This window comes from Crocuta crocuta, unplaced genomic scaffold, assembly GCF_008692635.1.
Source record: "Crocuta crocuta isolate KB4526 unplaced genomic scaffold, BGI_CrCroc_1.0 scaffold351, whole genome shotgun sequence".
Lineage (NCBI taxonomy): Eukaryota > Metazoa > Chordata > Mammalia > Carnivora > Hyaenidae > Crocuta > Crocuta crocuta.
In genome coordinates this window covers 715,491-738,118 of record NW_027530853.1, presented here as the reverse complement: position 1 = coordinate 738,118, position 22,628 = coordinate 715,491, and the positions used below count along the sequence as shown (strand labels likewise).

The 22,628-nt window shown below is 44.1% G+C and overlaps 1 protein-coding gene across 1 annotated transcript in view; it reads left to right on the top strand.

Moving 5' to 3' along the window:
* Positions 1 to 5,473, top strand: part of CSMD2 (CUB and Sushi multiple domains 2) — a 543,202-nt gene extending 537,729 nt beyond the window's left edge. Inside the window, 4 exon segments of the mRNA XM_077769466.1 lie at positions 381 to 458; positions 641 to 859; positions 3,079 to 3,245; positions 3,247 to 5,473. Coding sequence (XP_077625592.1) covers positions 381 to 458; positions 641 to 859; positions 3,079 to 3,245; positions 3,247 to 3,291 — 509 coding nt within the window. The 3' untranslated portion in view covers positions 3,292 to 5,473.
* Positions 5,474 to 22,628: the final 17,155 nt, after the last annotated feature.

Here is a 22,628-nt window from a genome sequence, read left to right as displayed (position 1 = left end):
GTGGCTTGCTTTTAAGCTTTTATCTGATAAAAGGTTCCAGTGGCCGAAAGAAGTTTCGAAACTTCTGAAGGGCAACACCTTTGTTAGATTTTATCCTGGCACATGGTTTTAGGCTCTCTGGCAGATCAGCTCCCACAGGACCGATGGCTGTCCTTTGCACAGGCCCTGTGAAGTCTCCTGGGGGGGAGGGGGGAGAATGTCTGAGTGTGGGGGGAGGCAGCTGCAGGAGGCCACATCCCTAGGCACAGCCACACCTCCAGCTGGGGCCGTCCCCTCAGATCGTGTGTCTGTGAGCTGAGGTTTATGCTCTGGGACTTTGCAGACCTCAGGCTGCTGGAGTCCGACCCCGAGTCCATCGGCCGCCACTTTGCTTCCAACAGCAGCTCGGTGGCAGCCGCAATCCTGGTGCCTTTCATCGCCCTCATCATTGCAGGCTTCGTGCTGTATCTCTACAAGCACAGNACAGGGGTGGGGGGCGGGGGGCAGGCCCCTTCCCCCACCCCAGCCTGCCCACAGCCTTCCTGGCTCAGGAGAGCTGTCACCCTGGGAAAGGAAGACACGACCTCTTTCCTCCCTCTCCCCCTTCAGACCCCTGAGCCTCTCTCTCTTTTTATGTTTTGGTCACTCTCTCTCTTATTCCCAGGAGGAGACCCAAAGTTCCGTTCAATGGCTATGCCGGCCACGAGAACACAAACGTTCGGGCCACATTCGAGAACCCAATGTATGACCGCAACATCCAGCCTACAGACATCATGGCCACCGAGGCGGAGTTCACAGTCAGTACAGTGTGTACAGCGGTATAGCCACCAGGCCTGGCTGCCACCGCCGCCGCCACCGAGAGCCCCGCCTCCGGCAGCCGGTGAGAGGGGGTGTGGGCGGCAGATGCGTAGTGGGCATGCGCACGGAGACGCCCACTCCCGCTGAGCGAGGCGCTTCCCTACGCCTGTAGTTAAACCCATTAGGTGGGAAAGCGAGGTAGGGAAAGGAGTTCATTTGGCCAAGGTCACACACCTAGTAAGTAGCAGGGTCAGAACCCAATCCCAGCAGGCAGACTCCAAAGACTGGGCCCTTAGCCATGGGGTTTGGCAAAATGTCCAAGTAGGATGTATTAGTGAGGCGTCTCCAGAGAGAGTGCTAGATGTATGTATACATACGTAATGCGTACCTAAGATATACATACCTATCTATGTGTGTAGATGTATATGTATATACACATATATGCTCATCTCTATATAAACATCGAAATATCTGTATCCATATAGAAAGATGTATGTATACGAGATATAGAGATATCCACATAGAGACGTGTATACATTGTATATATACATACATAGAGAGAGAGAGGGAGAAAGAGAGAGATTTAGTTTAAGGAATGGTTCACATAATCATGGGGTTGGCCTGCAGCCAGTCTGAAGTCTGGCTGAAGTCCACAGGGCAGGCCTGCAGGCTGCGAATTCCCTCAGGAGTTGATTTAATCTTGATCCAATGGCCATGTGGAGGCAGAATTCCTTTCTCTTCAGGGACCTCAGTCTTTTCTGCCAGGGCCTTCAACTGATTGGACAAGGCCCACCGCCATGGGGTAGGTAATCCGCTTTACTCAAAGTCTACGGATTTAAATATTAATACACCTAAAAAATTCCTTCACAGCAACACTTAGACTGGTATTTGACCAAACAACTAGTGTTTGACCAGAGCTTTGGCAAGTTGACATATCAAATTAACCATCACCTAGAGCATAATAGATGGGCTGACACAATCTCTGCCCACCTCCAATTCTCCCCTCCCTTCTTGGTGTCCATTTTCTACTCTAGATTATTTCTCTTGCTTAAGTCTCAGCTCATAATTGTAGGTATTGAGATAATTTATAGATGAGATCAAAATTATTTTCAGAATATATGAAGGCAACTATTGAATACAAATAATTAAAGTATTGAGTTTTTCTGCATCCTTTTACATCCATCTGAAACAAACATTTAAAGAAGGAAGAGAAGTTATTCTAGAATTCCAGAATTAGTTCTGAGGTTTCATGTCTATGATCCCTGTGATTTCCTACTCAGAACTCGTACAAATAGAGAGCAAAAAAGAAAACATAAAATCCCCTCTGATGACATAAATCAGGCCTCATCAGTGATTAGTTAATGACTCTGAACTTCGAGTTGCTGAATTACTGAACAGTATAAGAAAGAAACCAGAATGCCCTCTGCATACCTCTCACCCCAAGCCCCACTCCCTATCTCCGGCTCCACTGGGTCCCCGCGCCTGTGTGCACAATGTGTCACCTCTGGATCATGTGCAGTTAGTGGCTCCAAGTCTAAGGAGCCCTCAGCATCGCCCATCATCAGCAATCAGGGCCTCAGAATATTCCGCCCAGCCCACAGCTCTCCAGCGGGGCTCTTCTGGCGAGGGACCCACCTTGTCCTGCCCAGCGTAGGAACACAGCGAAAACACAGAGAAAGCTTCTCTGGGTTTGTGGAGGTGATGTGTGAAAAATCACATGAACACACACACCTCTCTTTAGAATGAGTAATTAATGCTTAAAAGAACAGCTGAAATTAAAATAACCTGAAATAGGCAACTCATGGAGGCCTGTAAGGTCAGTGAGTCAGGGGGCAGGGCTGTGCTATGGCTTTCACGGACCCTTTTCCTCCATTAAAAAATAAATATTAGATGTGATACTTTACAACTGTATTGTTACAAAGATTAATATAACCCAGCCTGGCCTGATTATTACATGTCCATGATTATTATTCCGATTTTGAAAGAATCAGATTTTGAAAACCATTTTCCTGGGCCCCTGAAAGTGCGGTGCCCCATAGGCCTTGGGTCTCCCGTGCCTAATGGGTAAGTCGATACCGCCAGGGGAAAAAGACAATATTGGGAAAACGTATGTTCTGCTGTGTGTACTCCTCACCTCCACCCACCCTCGGTTCGGGAAGATCCAAGGTCAAGGCAACTAATTTACTTCTTTCCCCTTTATTCCTCTTTGCTTTGCCTCTTTTCTCTCGCCTGCTTCCGCCCCCACCTCACCCCACCCGCCTCTCTTGTTTACAATCCCCGGCACCATCCGTTGGTGCCCAGTTCTCCAGGGGACAGGCAGTAAGCCCCCTGAGCACAGTGCCCGGTGCCCATCTTCGTCTGTCTCTCTGCCTGTGTCTGCTACTGCTGGGACTTGGGCCCTCGCCCCGCCACCACCTGTACCCGCCTCCCCAGAGAAGACTCCCACTGGGCCCCGACCTTGGGGCAGCCCAGGAAGAGGAGCTGCGGATGGACGCAGGAAGCCTATGGATTTAAAACAGCAAAGCATCTTGTGGATGTGTGTGTATGGGCCCAAGCACACACAGACACACACGCCTCTCCTTCATTTGAGTCCTGTGCAAGAGACCGCGGAAGCTTAAAAAAAGAGAAATGTTTGTGAAAGATGCCCCATGCCACGCTCCCCACAAACACAGAGAAGAGGTGAAGAGGAGGGTGCACGTCCCGTCCGCCCTGCGTGTGAGGACGCGGCGAAGGTGTCAGCAGGTGGTCAGTGTGTAGAAGCCAGCCGTCTACAAGTGGACGTTCTCCTCTACAGAGTGACAGCAAGGATTACCCCAAGGGCAGAAAAACATCTTGAGGAGTACTTTGGAAACCAGTTTGTTTTTTCCAACAGAATTGTATTGAGTTCTAAACCCAGTGAGTTAAAAAGTCATTCTGGGTCCTGGGAAGCACTGGGGAAGAAGGGTGAGTTGGGGGAGGTATGGCAGGAATCTGGCCTTGAGTCCAAGGTCAAATCTGGCTGTCAACTGACAAAGAGAAGAGAAGCGAGGCTGTGGCCCAGACAGAGATGTCACGTCGGCAGCATCGGGAAGGTGCTGACACAGGAGAGCAGGCCTATCCCAGTGTCTAAAAAATCATGGCTGCCATGTGTAGAGTTTCTTCTCTGTGCCTGACACTTTAGGTGTATCATTTCTAGACCTTACAACAACGCAAAATATGGGAATTGTTATTCCTGTTTTATAAATGAGAAAACAGAAGCCCGGAAAGGTTGAAGAGACGTCAGCCACACAGTAAGTGTGGAGTCAGGATGCTAACCCAGGTGGGTCTGACTCCAAAGTCCACTACACCAGCTGCCAGAAACCCAGGTCTAAAAGGGAACCGAATCCAGGGAGGAGCAGGTGAATCTCTCTAGTAACACTGTGGCCGGGCCAGTGGGCCGGGCCGAGGACCTGTGTGTCCTGTCTGGGCTCTTCTCTCCCCATCTGGGCAGCATCAGGGAAAGGGACCACACCCAGCCTCCTGGAGCTGCTGCTGCCCCCTTGGCTCCCAGCAGCCCCTCGCCACAGCAGACCGAAGCCTGGGAGCTCCTGAACAGAAAGAATGCAGTGAATGAAAGTCACATTCTCTCCAGCTCCTTGCAAGTAGATTTGATTAATATAAGTTCCATTGTGCTTGGGTCCTTATTGAATTCCATATAAGTAATGTTGGGACACTAGCAAGTTTAGGAATCAAACTGTGGCATTAAGAGCCATGTTCTCTGTCCTCGGGAAGGTCCCCATGGGCTTAAGCACCCGTGCATGCATGACATGCTGGCCTGAGATGTTCCTATCACATACTGAAAGAACAAATCGAAATGGAAGGGAGTGGAGTGGCAGGGACGCCTGTTTTTAAACACATGAGATGATCTGCCTCATGGTAAGAGGGGCCGGAGTACAGGGAGAGGCATCAGTTTCCAGCAGATGGGACGGGGGCTGGCAAGGCGGGAGCCCCATGCCACCCATACCCGCTGTGGGTCACAGCATCCCTGGGCTTGGCGGGAGAGGGCCAACCCAGCCCCACACACTCAAACACTCATCTCTCTCTTCCCGGAAACAAATGCAGGAAGTTCTTTGGCTGCTCCCTTCCTCCCTTCTTTCACTCCGCCCCAACCCGCAAGTGACTCCTCCTCCAGCCCTGCGCCCGCCCCCTCCCCTGTGTCCCCGGAGATGCCCAAGGAGCACATGCCAGGCGGGCGCCCAGCACTCTGCTGTGCGTTACTGTTTCCCACTTCCGGCATTCTCGCACCACCTCCAGAGACTAGCCCCTCACTCACCACCCACACCACATACCCACCGCCATCCCATGAGGAGAAAAAAAAAAAGTAAAACAAAAACAAACAAAAAAATCTTTTGTACAGAGATATATTTTTATGATACAAAGTTTGTACAGTACCAAAAAAAAGAAAAAAAAGATGTACATTTTTTTTTCATTATTGTAGGTAAACGGTAGTGGAAGCCTTTTTTGTAAATGTAATAAAATGTATAAATATGGTTTTCAGAAAACATCAAGGACTGTAAATATGTAATCTACACACCTTCTCGGCTTGTCTGCAGTATATACATTTAATTTATCTGTCTCTGTATATGAGGCTTCCCGTGGGGTCCTGCATTATGGTACTTTCCTGAATTTGAAAGCAATTTTAAATTTTTTGAATTCAAATAAAATATAAATTTTTGCATTGGTTTCTTACATTTCAATGGCCTTTTTCATGGCCAGGGGGCAAATGTTTCTTGGGGAAGGGAAAGAAAGACACATTTGCGGCCAGATGCCAAGAGTGGAAATGTGGAAACCTGCCATATACAAAAATTAACACAAAATGGATCACATACCTAAACCTAAGACCTAAAATATAAAAACCTTACAAGAAAACATGGAGGAATGCTTCATGACATCCAATTGGTGATGATTTATTGGATATGACACCAAAAGCACAGGCAACAAGAGAAAAAAATAGATAAATTGGACTTCATCAAATCTGAAAACTACTTCAAAGCACACAATCAACAGAGTGAAAAGGTAACCTATGGAATAGGAGAAAGTATTTGCAAGTCATATACTGATAAGGGAACAATATCCCCCCAAAATGTAAAGAATTCCTACAATTCAACAACAACAAAAAAATAGGCCTGATGTTAACATGGGCAAAGGGCTTGAACAGACATTTTTTCAAAGAACATATACAAATAGCCAACAAGCACATGAAAAGTTGCAAAACACCACTCATCATTAGGGAAATGCAGTCAAAACCATGGTGAGATGCCACCTCACATCCATTAGGAAAGATTCTGTGAAAAACACAGAAAAGAGGCACCTTGGTAGCTCAATCGGTTAAGCATCTGACTTGGGCTCAGGTCATGATCTCACAGTTTGTGGGTATGCACCCCACTTGGGGCTCTGTGTGGTCAGCTCAGAGCCTGGAACCTGCTTTGGATTCTGTCTCCCTGTCTCTCTCTGCCCCTCCCCCACTTGTGTTTTCTCTCTCTCTCTGTCTCTCAAAACTATAGAAACATTTTTAAAAAACACAGAAAATACCAAATGTTGGTGAGGATGTAGAGAAATTGGAGCTCTTCTGCAGTGTTGGTGGGAATGTAAGACAGTACAGCCACTATAGAAAACAGTATGGAGGTTCCTCGACAAATGGACCACTATATGATCCAGCAATTCCTCTTCTGAGCATATATCCAAAAGAATTGAAAGCAGGGTCACAAAGAGTTATATGTATACCCAGGTTCATAGCAGCATTATCTGCCATAGCTTAGGGGTGGAAGCAGCCCAAATGTCAACTGACAGATGAATGGATACACAAGATGTGGTGTACACACACAATGGAATAATAGCCTGCAAAGGGAAGAAAATTCTGATACATTCTACAACATGGATGAACCTTGAGAACATTGTGATGAGTGAAATGAACAAGACAAATACTGCATGAGTCCACTTATACAAGGTGTCTAGAATAGTCAAATTCACAGGAACAGAAAGTAGAATGGTGGTTGCCAGAGGCTGGAGGGAGGGGAAAGTGAGGGTTGTTTAATGGGTACAGAGTTTCCAGTTTACAAGATGAAAAAATTCTGGAAATTGGCTGCACAACAATGTGAGTATATTTAATAATATGGAACTATATACCCTTAAAAATGGTTGAGATGGTAGATTTTGTGCTATGTGTATTTCATCACATTTTCAAAAAATTAAGTTATAATAAAGTCCAAATCAGCTCAGGATGGGAACCTGGGGACAAAAAAGAACTGTCTCCCTTCAGGGACAGGGTTTGGCCTCGATGGAAGAGATCAGGCTCTAAGGATTGCAGCCTAAAGGGCAGGTGGCGTAGGCAGCAGGAAATGTACAGTAGAGAAAGGCCAAAGCAAGGGAAAGCATGCAGGTAAGTACAGGAGAGGGAAGGAGGTGCCGGGAGCCGCACCGGCCTCTCTGGATGGCAGTCACAGCAAGGAAATGGCAGTGTTTGCAGCTCCTGCCATGAGAAATGAAAACTGGTATCTCCTTCTGCTACTACTGGCTCATGTTGGAAATAAGCCTGCTGCTATTGACCAGGCCTCACAATATTCCATATCAGACCCATATTCTGAACACAGATGCCTCATAAGGAAAAGCATATTCCTGCCTTTGCAAGAGAGATTTTAGATGAAAGCTCTGTGGATGATTGTCAAAAGGCTCTTCCTATGGGCCTTGCAGATCCAAGACTTAGACAATAAAGGAGGTTAAAAACACAAGAGTTATAATTGAGCCTGGCCTCGAGACAAAGAGCCTAATTTAAAGTTAAGGCACAGATAAGGGCAAAACATAAGTTACTACATATATCTTTGCTAATTGGTGAAGCATAGCAGTCCCTTCCCCAAGGCCTACTTTCCACAAACACCCTCCCTTACACCAGCAGCTGGGATGAGGATAGATAAGAGTAGGNCCCTCTCTCTCTGACCCTCCCCTGCTCACGCTGTCTCTCTCTGTCTCCTAGAAATAAATAAAAAAAACATTAAAAAAAAAAAAAAAGAATATAGGGAGTTTCTGCAAGAATACTTTTGTAAAGCCTGTTTCTGTACACCTTCCGCTGATCAAAGCATCTTATCAATAATTAGCCCCTGTAAAAATTCTTCTGATGTCATATTATTGTTGAACCTTAAAATAAAGACACCAAAACCGACAGACAGAGATGCCTGCCTGGTGATCAGAAAGAGTCTAGGGGCGCTCTCTCGCTCTTTCGCCGATACCATCCATCCTTCAGGGACCCCTGGATCTGTCGGAGCCGGCGCGGCCTCCGACAAGGAGGGACTGGGCAAGCCTGCAAGTGTCCTTCTCTAAGGAGCCCGCATGCATTGTTGGTGGGGATGCACACTGGTGCAGCCTCTGTGGAAAACACTAAGGACGTTCCTCCGAAAATCAAAACTAGAACTACCGTGTGATCCAGCAATTGCATTTCTGGTTATATTTCGGGAGGAAATGACATCACTATCTTCAAGAGACATCTACATCTTGTTCATTGTAGCATTGTTTACAATAGCTAAGACATGGAAACAATGTAAATGTCCATCAATAGATGAATGAATAAAGACCACACACACACACACACAATATAATAGTATTTAAAAAGAGAGAGAAGGAGAGGCACCTGGGTTAAGCATTTGACTTTGGCTCAGGTCATGATCTCAGTTTGTGAGTTCAAGCCCCTTGTCGGGCTCTGTACTGACAGCTCAGATCCTGAAGTCTGCTTCGTATTCTGTGTCTCCTCCTTCTCTGCCCCTCCCCTGCTCGCTCGCTCTCTCTCTCTCTCTCTCTCACACACACACACACAAATGAATAAACATAAAAAATTTTTTTAAAAAAAAAAGGAATCTCCACATTTGCAACTCCATGGATGGACCTTGAGGGCATTATACTAAGTGAAACAAGGCAGAGAAAGACAAGTACTATATGTTTTCATGTATATGTGGAAGCTTAAGAAACAGGACTCACAGATACAGAGAATAGACTGGTGGTTGCCAGAGACAGGGGTGGCGGGCAGGAGAAATGGGTGGAGGTGGTCAAAAGATGCAAACTTCAAGTTGTAAGAGAAATAAGTTCTAGAGATTTAACTATAGAATGGTGGCTGTAGGTAACAATACCATATTGTATATTTGAAAGTTCCTAAGAGAATAGATCTTAAAAGTTCTGATCACACACAAAAAATGTGGAACTACGTGAGGTAATAGATGTTAACTAAACTTACTGTGGTGATCATTTCACAATATATACATACATCAAATTGTTACGTTGTACCTCTCAAATTAATACAATGCTATGTATCAATTATATCTCAATAAAACTAGGAGGGAAATAATAAAACAGAAAATAAGTAGTAAAATGTTTAGCTAAAGAAAATAGAGTAAAACCTTGGATTGCGAGGAACTTGTTCTGTGAGTTTTCTGCAAGACCAGCAAACATTTCTAATAAATGTTAACTTGATAAAGGAGCGATGTCTTGTAGTACGAGTAATACAGATGTTGGACGTCACGTGATCACAACTGAGCCAATGGTTCTTCTCTCTCTCACTGCAGGATTGTGGGTGATCATCTCCCATGTTCCAATGCTCAGTCTCAGGCCTCAATGTTTAGCAGAAATCAGTGATTTTTCAGAACGTTGGGAGGTACTCACAACTGGCGCTGGTGTATTTTTGTCACTGCACAGCACCTGTGGACAGTCCTTTGCTTTTCCATCCAAGAGTCAGCTTAGGAATGCTTTGCTTCATTCTAGGTCAGGCTGCCTGCAGATAGAGACCCTTTCCTCTGCTGCCTCATTGCCAGTTACATTAAATACAGTAGATGACGAGAGTTTATTAATACTGTACAGTAGTCAACATCCATGTGAGCTATACCACAGCCCCCAGGCAGAAAAAGATTCCATTGAGCCAGCAGATAGCAGTGATTCTGTCAGTGATAATGAAAGTGGTCCTACACAATAACCCTCTTCTTTCTTGTCTCCCTCACACCAGCCATGAAGGTTTTCAAAGGTAAGTGCTGGTTAATTTATTTTTCCTCATATTTTGTATTTTCTTTATTATTTTGTATTATATTACAGTACTGTAATCACTTTTATATGAATATTTTGGGGTCGTGGAATGAATCATCTGAGTTTCCATCATTTCTTATGAGGAAATTCATGTTATTTACAAGTGCTCTGGATTAAAAGCATGTTTCCAGAACAAACTCTGATAGCAAACCAAGGTTTTACTCTACTCCCAAAAAATAAATATCCATGCAGTAATTGTTAAGACTATGAAACACAGTATTAAATATTCCAGAACTCGGGAATATTTTACTCAGGAGCCCTTCCTGAAGAGTCTACTAATGAGACAGGCTTCATCCAACCAAGTGCTACCTGGGAACTTCAGCAAAAAGACGAGTACTGAGGACTGATTATATTGACATCTAAAATGAAGACGGAGACAAAGACGGAAGAATAGTATGTAAATGTCATGTGTCTGTCCAAGTGTAAATTGTTTTTTAATGGGAAGAGAAGGCAGGGGAAAGGTGGGGGGGGGAGGAAAATGAGCCCACTGATGGCCACAGAGACAATAGGTTGGAGTCAAAAGATCACCCAAAGAAAGGTTTCTCAAACTTGGCACCATTAACATTTGGGGCTGGATACTTTTTGTGCTGGTGCCTGGCCGTGCTGTGCACTATAGGATGTTGAGAAGCACTCCTGGCTTCTACCCACTGACGCCGGGAGCACCCTCCAGCAGTGACAATCAAAGAATGTTTTCAGATATTGCCTCATGTCTTCCAGAAAGCAAAACGGGTACACACACGCAACTTCCCTCCCCTCCATTGAGAACCACTAATGTAAAGCTTATAAAATAATAAAAACCTAAGTAGTGAAAAGGAGGGCGAAGGACATTACATAAGTGTATTAGCATAAAGGAAATCAGTAGAATAAAAATATAAATTTTACTAAATATTAATAAACATTTTAAAAGGACCCAAAAATATCACATTCTGAAACCAGTGAACAGGACCAATACACAAAGCAAATACAACATAAAATATTATGACATCTGGGGCAACTGGGTGGCTCGGGCGGTTAAGCATCTGACTTTGGCTCAGGTCATGATCTCACAGTTTATGGGTTCGAACCCTGTGTTGCGCTCTGTGTTGACAGCTCAGAGCCTGGAGCCTGCTTCAGATTCTGTGTCTCCCCCTCTCTCTGCCCCTCCCATGTTCAGGCTCTGTCTCTCTCTATCTCTCAATTAATAAATTAAAACATTAAAAATGTTTTTAAATTAAAAAAATATTGTGACATCTGAAAACAAACATAGCCATTGTATCACTACGTGTAATTAGGTTTAATTCACTTGTTGAAAGGTTTCAGATTAGTTCACAAAGTAGAACTCACCTCTGTGCTACAATAAGAGGCGTACCTAAAATAAAGTAAATCAAAACAGCTAAAACCAAAGGAATATCTTCTGCACGGTGCCAGACAATTATACATTCTGGAAGCTGGAAGTAGAGAAGAGGAGGGGAGGGAGCTCCCATAGTCACACTTGGGGGCCAGATACGGGCAAGCTGGGGCTCCTAGGTGGATGCATGGCTAGAGGCTAAAGAACAGCAGTTGCTATAGTAGTTACTGCTAGTGTTTCAATGCGGAGAATCAGAAACAACAAAGGAAGGAGCAAAGCAGCATTGGTGAGCAAGAACCCAGGAATCTCCATCTTGGCATCTTGGCATCGGACAAATCAGAATTCAGGCCCAGAGGCATTAAACAAGACAAAGAGGGACACTCTGCAATGCTAAAGGCCACAATTCACAATGAAGATATAATAGACGTTAACTACTCACCACAATGAAGATATAATAGACGTTAACTACTCACCAAATAAGAAGCAGCCACTTTCAGAAAGCAGAAACTAGAAGATGCAAGGAGAAACAGAAACCATTAATAGGAGCTTTAACTCACTACACTGAGGCCTCCATATATAGGAGAACAAAATAAAGTAATAAATAAATAAATAGTAAAAAAGTAAGAAAAGCAAGGTTGTAAAAGGCAGAAACAAAATAATCTTCTCAAAAATCATGACGGTAATAGTGTTGGTATTTTATTTGGATACTATTTTAGTGTATTATGGGGAAAAAGCAAATGAATTTTGTTAGTGTAATTGAAAACTAGAGTTTTTCTCAGGGAAGAAAGGAGATTCGGGGGTTAGATAAAGGAAGTAAAACTGAGTAGTCCTGAATTTAATTGGAAATAGCACCAGGATCTTGTGATGTGCTTTATCATTAAAATGCATGTTCGTATTTATATACATACACATGTATGTATTTCCTTAGTCTACTGCAAAGGCCTAGAAACAACGAGAAACCCATTCACAATGAGCATGCTTAACCACCAGTGTGTGGTATCTAAGAATTATTTTCCAAGCCAAGGAACCAGAGCTCTTTGGAGAAAAAGCTGATTCCAGGTCCAGAGCAGGAAATATATGAGATGAACATGGAAAAATCTTGTCATCCCAGAAAACAAGAGAGCTACCAAAGACCACTTATGTTATGTGGGGGCTCAGGACTCAACTTATACGAAAAGCTTCCACTGCACAAATATGGGACAATTTGAGCATCACTACCACTAATGATAATAGCAATGGATGGAAACAGTAAATATGTGTTAATCCATGAGTTCATAATAACATCTTTTAAACTCATTTGGTTACCTTATGAAAAATGCCAAGGAGCCAGCTCATTATTTTGATAACCAGTAAACACAAGGGGGAAAAAAAGCAAGCATTTAGCCTGCTTTTCTTATATGAAATGTATTTCAGGATAACCAAATAGTTAAGGAGAGGAAACATGATATGAAGTTTTTCTTTAGAAAAGTATTCTGGTTAATATATGAAGAAGGATAGAACTGAAATATCACATTTTGAAACCCATATTGAAATAGATCCTAGTGATGATCACCAATAACTAATATCACAAAAAGAGAGGCACCTGGATATTAGGTTCTTTCTGATGGCATATACAACACTACCTATGAAGAATTCTGGGGAAAAACTTTAAAGTCAAATCTAAATCTGATCAAATCTATAGGTCTTGTACCAGTTTACAGATGATAATTGTCGGGCCGGCTGAGAGGTAGGGCAGAGACGCCACAAAATGGCGGACTTCTTAAGATGGCTGACCTTCCCACCAATACATCGGAGACCGTTCCGACATCGGCAGGAAACAGAAACTTAAACCTTCCACCCGGGACTTTCCAGTCAAGAAACCGCCCCTGTTATCTGGACTTCCCCCAACCCCCACTAACAGACTATAAAAACCCTCACCACCCAACCTGGGCGCGACTTCCCCGACTCCCCTCTCTTGAGTCACCGAACCTCGCCTGAGGGTGCAGGCAATAAAACTCCTCCTGCGGAACGTTTTGCCTTGGAGTCTTTTTTATTCACTTAAAACACCTTACAGTAATAGACAGAGAAACAAGTTTAATGACACAATAGGGATGCGACTGACAATATACAGAGTCTGGAAAACTCCACAAAAATAACCTAACCCTAAACTGAGCTGCACAGTACAACTCTCTCTGAATCCTGATTCAAACAGGCTGCTCTTAAAATTTGTGAGAAATCCATGAAATGTGAACACTAACTGAAAATTTTTATTATATTAATAAATGATTTTTAACTTTTAGGTGTAACAAGGATGTTGTGGATATGTTTACTGTTAAAGGCATCATTATATTTTGGAGATATATACTCAAATATTTATGGATGGAATGATGTAACATCCAGGATTTGCTTCCAAGTAATCTTTGAAGGGAGAGGGTGACAATATACATAAAACAAGAATACCCATGAGTTGAGAGATATCGAAGCTGAAGATATGTTTGAGATATCGAACATTCATTAAGCTTTCTACTTTTGTAGATGTTCACAATTTTTCCATAATAAAACGTCTTTTTTAAAAAAAGAAATGTATGTATATGCTATATTGCATATATATTATATATTGCATATAGCATATATATAATTTGCTTTTCTTGCCAAAAAATACAGGACAGATTAACCATCATTATCTACAGAGAATGAGTGAGAATGACAGATTAACCATCATTATGTACAGAGGATGAATGGGAATAGGGTGAAAATCTAGGAAAGGGAACAAAAACCTTGAGTACATCTCTATAGTTTTTAACTTTTATACCAAGTAAATTTACATATTCAAATATTTTAAAATTAAAACAGAGACAAACCACATAAAATCAAATTAATATCATAATCAGATAGAAAATAATTTTTTAAACCTGTTTTATTTTTTAAGTAGTTCGGGGTTTGTTTGTTTTTTTTTAGAGAGTGGGGGGCAGAGAGAGAGGGAGAGAGGGGATCTCAACCAGGCTCTGGCACTTGTCAGCAAGGAGCCCAATGCAGGACTTGACCCCATGAACCATGAGATCATGACCCGAGGCAAAACCCAGAGTCAGATGCTTAACTGAATGAGCCACAAGCCACAATGAGGTGCCCCAAGACAATAATGATTTTAAATCACTTTTGAACACAGGACTCTGACTTAATGATATATATTCTAAGGATAAGAGGGACTTCAAAGAAATCTTCAGGGGCGCCTGGGTGGCTTAGTCGGTTAAGCATCCGACTTTCACTTAGGTCATGATCTCGCGGTTCGTGGGTTCGAGCCCCGCATCGGGCTCTGTGCTGACTGCCAGCTCAGAGCCTGGAGCCTATTTCAGAGTCTGTGTCTCCCTCTCTCTCTGACCTTCCCCTGCTCACGCTGTCTCTCTCTCTCTCTCTCCTAGAAATAAATAAAAATAAAAATAAAAATAAAAATAAAAGAAATCTTCAACATGAACTTAATTCATGTTAATAGTGATATTGGTATTGCAATTTTGAAATAATTTGTACATTATATGATTAAGTTATATGTTATCACTAATTAGCACCAAGATGTTATCGGTAAAGGAGATATAAACAACAAAATAGCTGAATAAAAATCCTGTAATATTAAATTTGAATTAGAGTGTTAACAGGAATTAGTGAAATTTAAAATATGTATTTCCTAACCCTGTCTCTTGAACATGTCCAGAAGCAATGATAACCCAATAGCTGTAATGAGCACATTAAACACTCAGCTCTTGATTTTGTTTCTTCCTTCCTTCCTTCTTTCCTTCCCTTCTTCCTTCCTTCCTCTTCCTCCCTCTCTCTCCCTCTCTTTTTCTCTTTCTTCCTTCTTTTCTTTCTTTCTCCCTTCCTTTCTTTTCCCTTCTTTCCTTCTTTCCTTCCTTCCTTCCTTCCTTCCTTCCTTTCACGACAGGAATATTACCCCCAAGTAATTTTTTTCTTTTAGCTTTTTAAAATTGAGATATAATTGGGGCGCCTGGGTGGCTTAGTCGGTTAAGCGTCCGACTTTCGCTTGGGTCATGATCTCGCGGTTCGTGGGTTCGAGCCCCGCGTCCGGCCCTGTGCTGACTGCCAGCTCAGAGCCTGGAGCCTGTTTCAGAGTCTGTATCTCCCTCTCTCTCTGACCCTCCCCTGCTCACGCTGTCTCTCTCTCTCTCTCTCCTAGAAATAAAATAAAAATTAAAAAAAATAAATAAAAATAAAAAATAAAATTGAGATATAACTGACATACATACATTATATTCATCTCAGATGTACAACATAAGGATTCAATGTTTGTACACACAGTGAAATGATCACCACAATGAGTCTAGTTAACATCTGTCACCACACTTAGTTACAATTTTTTTTCTTGTGATGAGAACTTTTAAGATATACTCTCGTAGCAACTTTCAAATATACAATATGGTATTATTAACTATAGTCACCATGCTGTACAGTGCCTCCCAGGACTGACTTATTTTATAACTGGAAGCCATCTCTTGGTTTCTAAATACCATTTCTCACTAAAAGAAACAAGGACTCCTTCAAGAAATGACTGATCCCATGTCTGGTGCAAGTTAAGCCCAAGCTGGGTCATCCAGTCATAACAGAAAGCAAGAAAGCGTTCAAAGGCTGTAGATATTATTAGATGGTATCATGCTCAAACTCACACATTACCTGTTAGAAATTTTTCAAAATAAAAAGTTGGGAGGAAAAAATCAGGCCTATACTATTTTACAGAAGAATTTCACCAAATCTTCAAAGAATATATAAGCCCTGCCTTATACAAATTATAACAGAGAACAGAAAAATAAGGAAACTCTCTCAAACCCGTAAGTATATAAAAAAAAAAAAGAAATCCTCGACTTTGGAAATCAAATGAAATAAATTAATCGAACAATATATAAAAACTGGTAAATAATTATTTCAAAGGACTCTTGCCACAGTACCCTGTCTGTACATCTCTGGTGAGATATATCCTAAGGACAAAGAGTGGAGCAGGGTGGCCTTTACAAGCCTGACCAGGACCCTGGACCATCTCTGGCCCTTGCTTCTATCTCATGGGAGTGTCAGTAACTTAAAATTTCATGACAAGTTAATACTGAGTACTGTATAAAAATCACAAGAGAACATCATCAGAGTCTATAATTCCAGCCCCCTGAGATTACCGTGGTAACATCTTGCTATAGATCTTTACAGAGTGTTTTTGTGCCCACACCCACTTTTGCAAAATTACTCTGGTTGGCTAACAGTTCATTTTGGACATTTTTACACACAGTTGTACGTGTGTATTTTTTTCACATTCTAAATGGCTGCTTAGTTTTCTTTTGCCTGCTGGTACATAATTTTTATCATATTCCCCTTTATTGGACACTGTGATTATAAAATACTTTGTCATCATATTGCTCCATGAACAATCTCATGGGATGATTGTTGGACATTGTTTAGGACCTAATTGACCATGAATTTATTGTGGCACCAATCTTTCTGGTAATGCTTTTTTTTTTCTTACAACAAAAATTCATAGCATGAATGCAGGTAATAGAGAGGTTGCATTGTCAGATTTTTAGATGTTGGAGACTATTCCAGGCAGATGTAACAAAAGACAGCAGTAAGAGTGCAAAGTTATTGGTAAAGGTGGAGTATGGCACCTAAGCTGGGTAGGAAGGGATATGAAGACAGGAAGGAGGTAATAGGAGAGAGCACGGGGGACAGGCTCTGGGGGTGAGGTGGTGGTTAGATATATTTCTCTCTGCAGAAAGAGGAAACCCAGCTCAAAGTAACTTAACAACAAAATGCATTGGTTCACGCGACAAAGTTGAGCCGCTGAGTGGGCTGTGGCTTAGCCAGCATCTCCAGCGCCCGTCCTCTGGGATGCCCGTGGCTGTGTGCCTGTGGCTCCAGGCAGGCTTTCTCAAGGCAGTGATGCTCAGAAACTAATTTTCTAGTCCCAGCCCCGCCCCTGTTATTTCACTGACACAAACTGGGTCACCCATTTCTGATCGTCCAATCCTGTCATCATGGGCATGTCATCACTGCACGGCCACTTGTGGGATTATCCTCAGACAACGCAGCCCCTGTGTGGAACCGGAGGAGGGGAAGCCCTGGGGCACTTGGATTTCCTGGAAGGAAAAGCTACCTAAACAAAAAACGACTTCTTAAGAAGCGGGGAAGCGACCAGCAGTGTCCACCACAGACACTAAGAAATAACCATGTAATAACAGACTGGGATAATGCAGAGAGAGTAGCGTGGGAGTCTGCGGCTTTTAAATTGAGGCCTGAGAGAGAGTTTCCGGGGAAGACGGCTGAGTAGGAGGATCCTGGGCTCACCTCGCCCCATGGGTAGCCCTAGAAAACACATCGGTATAAATCAGCCAGAAAATGACCCAGAGTCTGGCAGAACAGACTCTCCACAGGTGAATGTAGAGAAGAGGCCTCGTTGAAGACAGTAGGAAGGGTGGAGATGCAGTCGGGAGCTAAACGGACCTGGGAGACTGTGCAGGGGAAGGAGGCACCCGCGGGCACGGAGAGGGGAGAGGACACTGGGGCGACCACGCAAGGAAGACAAACCCCCCTTAACATTTGGCTTTGAAAACCAGAGGGGCCCAATTTCACGATTTCTTATAATCAGCAGGACTTAACACCTGGAACTTGAAAAGTCAGTGGGCTTGGCTCCGGGAAACTGAGTCCCTGCCCTTAAAGAGACAGCACCACAAACAGCCCACAGACATACGGCACAGAAGCAGCAGTCTGAAAACCTCCTGAGACCTACGAGAGGGAGACCTCCTGACCCCAGAGGGACAGCGATCACTGGAGACGCCTCCAGGAACTAAGGAGCTGGTGGGCACATCGCACCTCAACAGAACCCAGCGCCCCCTGTGGGAAGCGGCAGGGCACCAAAACTCACTGCCTATCTCGCTCACAGCACGCCCTGCCCTCCGCATTCTCCTGCAGGCATGTCCCCTCCAGCCAGGCCTCCCCTCCAGCCAGGCCTCCGCTCCAGGTCCCCGCACACAGCAGACACGTGCAAACCTTGCTGACACCACGTGCCCCACCCCGTGTGCTTCTGCAGATCCCCCTCACCTCCCACAACGTGGCCTGCTTCAGTCCTAAGTGGCTGCAGGGACCCTCCTGCGGTGGACCGTTGGGGACCTTGCTGGCACCATGCTCCCTGCCCCCGTATTCTTCTCTGATGCTTTCCCCTCCAATATGCCCTTGGCCAGAGCCCATCCGAGGCAGTGCCACAAGCCTGGCAATGTGCAAGCAGCCCTGACAGAAGCCAGCACCACTCCAAAGTGACTCCTGCCCTGCGGACAGGGGAAGATAATCACACACATTGGTCCAACTGTGGCCCGGGCAGTGGTCTGACTGCAGGCTCCACCCACCAATGAAAGCTTCTCAGGGGGCAACATAGGGAAAGTGCCCTGCAGTTCGACACTACTGCATCTCTGGCAAATGCCTGGTCTGACTCAACTCAAGCCCAGTGAGGCCCCATACTGGCCTAGTAACAACACAGGGACCAAACTCTGCCTGCAACAGGCAAAGAGCCAGTGTGGCTCAGTCAGTTGAACATCCAGCCCTTGATTTCGGCTCAGTCATGACCTCACTATTCATGGGACAGAGCCCCACAGTGGGCTCTGCACTTACATCACAGAGCCTGCTTGGGATTCTCTCTCTGCCTCTCTTTCTCTGCCCCCTCCCACTTGCACATGCGCATGTTCTCTCTCTCTCTCTGTCTCAAAATAAATAAACATGAAAAAAAAAAAAAGAGATAAAGAGTTTCCCAGACAAAATTTAAAGGAGCTCATGACCACTAAACTAAACCAGCCCTACAAGAAATGTTAAAGGGGACTCTTTGAGTGGAAAGGAAAGACCTTTCCTTTATATATCTATATACCTATAAAAATATAAATCTACATACAGATATAGATATATCTATATATCTAATATATCTATAAAAATCAGTCAAGGGATGCACAAAATAAAAGGATGTAAAGCATGACACCACATACCTAAAACACAGCGGGAGAAGAGTAAAGAATGGGCTCAAATTTAAGTAACCATCAATATAATATAGACTACTATAGGATCATTACCTGAGCCGAAGTTGGATGCTTAACCAACTGAGCCACCCAGGCACCCCATAGACTACTATATACATAAGATGTTATATACAAACCTAATGGTAACCACAAACCAAAAACCAGTAATAGATACGCAAAAAATAAAGAGAAAGAAATCCAACTATATCACTAAAGAAAGCCAGCAAGCCATGAGAAAAGAGATCAAGAGAAGAAACAGAGAAGAACTATAAAAACAACCATAAAACAAGAAACAAAATGGCAGTAAGTGCATACCTATAAACACTTTAAATGTAAATGGACTAAACACTCCAATTAAAAGACATAGGATGATGATTGGATAAAAAGCAAGACCAATTTATATGCTGCCTACAAGAGACTCATTACAGACCTAAAGACACATGCATATGGCAAATGAAGGGATAGAAAAGTATTTATCATAAAAATGGAAGTGTAAAGAAAGCCAGGATAGCAATACTTATATCTGACAAAATAGACTTTAAAACAAAAACTGTAACAAGAGACAAAGAAGAACACTATATAATCATGAAGGGGACAATCCAAAAAGAATGTATACCAATGGTAAATATGTATGCACCCAACATGAAAGCACCCACATACATAAAGCAATTAATAACAAACATAAAGGCAGTAATCGATTGTAATACAGTAATAGTAGGGGACTTGTTCATACCTCAGTTACATCAATAGACAGATCATCGAAACAGAAAATCAACAAGGAAACAGTGGCTTTGAATGACACATTGGGCCAGGTGGATCTAACAGATATATTCAGAACATCCCATCCTAAAACAGCAGAATAAACATTCTTTTCAAGTGCACATGAAACATTCTCCAGAATAGATCACTTACGAGTCTTAACAAATTCAACAAGATTGAAGTCATACCTTGCATATTTTCCAAACACATTGTTATGAAACTAGAAATTGAACACAAGGAAACATTTGGAAAGAACACAAATGCATGGAGGTTAAATAACATGAGAATAGATCACATATTAGGTCACAAAACAAGTCTCAGCAAATTCAAAAAGATTGAAGTCATACCTTGCATTGTTTCCAACCACAATGTTATAAAACTAGAAAGGGACCACAAGGAAACATCTGGAAAGAACACAAATACATGGAGGCTATATAACATGCTACAAAATAATGAATGGGTCAACTAAGAACTCAAAGAAGGAATCAAAAATTACATGGAGAGGGGCGCCTGAGTGGCTCAGTTGGTTAAGCATCCAACTTCGGCTCAGGTCATGATTTCACTGTTCATGGGCTCGAGCCCCGCATTGGGCTCTGTGCTGACAGCTCAGAGCCTGAAGCTTTCTTCAGATTCTGTGTCTCCCTTTCTCTCTGACCCTGCCCTGCTCACACCCTGGCTCCCTCTCTCTCTCTCAAAAATAAATATATTAAAAAAATTACAAGGAGAAAAATGAAAACACAATGGTCCAACATCTTCAGGATGCAGGATGTTCTAAGGTTTACAGCAATACAGGGCCACTTCAGGAAACAAGAAAAATGGCAAACAAACTGAGACCTGAAAGATAAATGGGCATCAGCCAGGTGATGAGTGCAGGGAAGAGGAGTCCCTGAAGTGGTTATTGCATGTGTGAACGTTGGGAAGGGCTCATCTGTCGGGGAACAGAAGGGAGGCCACTGTGGCTGAAGTGTGTTAAAGGAGGGGAAAAGTGTGTGACAGAAAGCAAGTGCAAAATCATACACCTGGCATGGGAAGCTCAGTGACCTGATTTATGTTGTAAGAAAATAACATGCAACTTTGGGAGCTTGGGTTGAAGAAGACCAAAAGGCAGAAATAGGAGTGCTAGGTAGGAGGTGCCTGCAGTTGCCCAGTGGGGTGATGGTAGCCAGGATGAAGGCAGTAGCCATGGGAATGGAGAGCAATGGGTGGATTCAAGATGTCTTTTGGAGATTTATTCCACATGATTCAGTGATTGGATATAGAGGCAAGGGAGGGAGGAGTCAGAGGTGATGCTTGAGCGACTGGATGGATGACGCTACTCTTTACTGGGATGAAAAAGGAAGAGGTTGGAGGGCTAGGAGCAAGCTTGGGGGAAATCGCTATGGACCTGCTGAGTCCCAGAGGAGATGCCAAGTAACTAGTTACGCAAATCTGAGCTCAGGAGAGAGATCAGTGGCTGGACTAGTTGCATTAAGGATATCAGAGATGGTGAGTTCAAGGACAAATGTGGCTGAGCTGCCGAGCTGAAGTGGTCAAAGACCGAATGGCCCTCCTGTGGTTGTCTGAGTCCCCATGGGCGGGACAAGGAAGACTGCCAGCCAGGGGCGGAGGTCTTCGGCGATCGCAGGGGCACATCCAGGGACAGGGGGCTGACGCAGGCAGGGAGGGGCTACGGGAGGATACAGGTGAACAGTGGGAGCACCACAGGAGCAGGCTTTTAAAGGACCTAATGGTGGAATGTGGCCAAGAGTGCAGGACTGGCCAGACTACAATCTGGGCTTTCCCACAAATTAGCTGCGTGGCCTGAGGTGAGTAAACAAACCTGAGCCTCTGTGGCCCCCCAAACAGGGATTCAAAACTACACTACTTCATGGAGGTAGTGGTGAGGCTGAGATGCTGTCATCCGTGGTCCTTAGCGGAGTGCCTGGCCCTCGGGTACTTAAATGTGAGCCTGTGCAGCTATTAGCTCTCAGCTCTTGGTCACACACATAAGGGAGGACTGATCTAGAGGCAGCAGCAAGGCGCGAGGAAGACAGCAACCCTGCCTCCCCACCGGAGGAACCTGGGCCGGAAGCTGGGAAGCAGCCTCAGAGGGCTGCCCGGGGGCAGCGGCATCCAGGGAAAGGCAGGACCGGGTGGTGCCACACAGGTTAGGTGAAGAGAGGGAGGCACTAGGGGCTAGTCGGTGTGGAGCAGGACTTCTCAAGGGTGATGGACAGGCCTAGAGGGGAAGCCAAGGGTCTGAAGAGACTGGCTCAAGGATACAGCAGCTCTGGGCACTGAGGGTTGGTCAGAAACATCGGCACGTGAGGTTGTCCTGACACTGAGCACGTCAGCCTCAGACAGAGTTCAGCTGAGGGCATTGCTTTTGGACAGCAAGGGAAGACCCAGGGAGGGCATAGAGCAGCAGCCCCCTGCAGAAGCACACCCAGCAATGTGCAAGGGGTAAGAGAACCGAATCAGGCTACTCGGCACTCTGGGAAAGGCAGCGTTGGATGGACTTTGGCCATGACTTAGTACACAGATAAAACAAGATGGAAGTTATACTGCCTGTGTGTCTGGGACAGGTGATGAAATCCATCTTCCACACCCTAGAATCCCACAGAGACCATAAGTACCTAAGGTTCTTTCTCTTTTCCTTTGCCAGTGGGGAAGATGCCCAGTTGTTG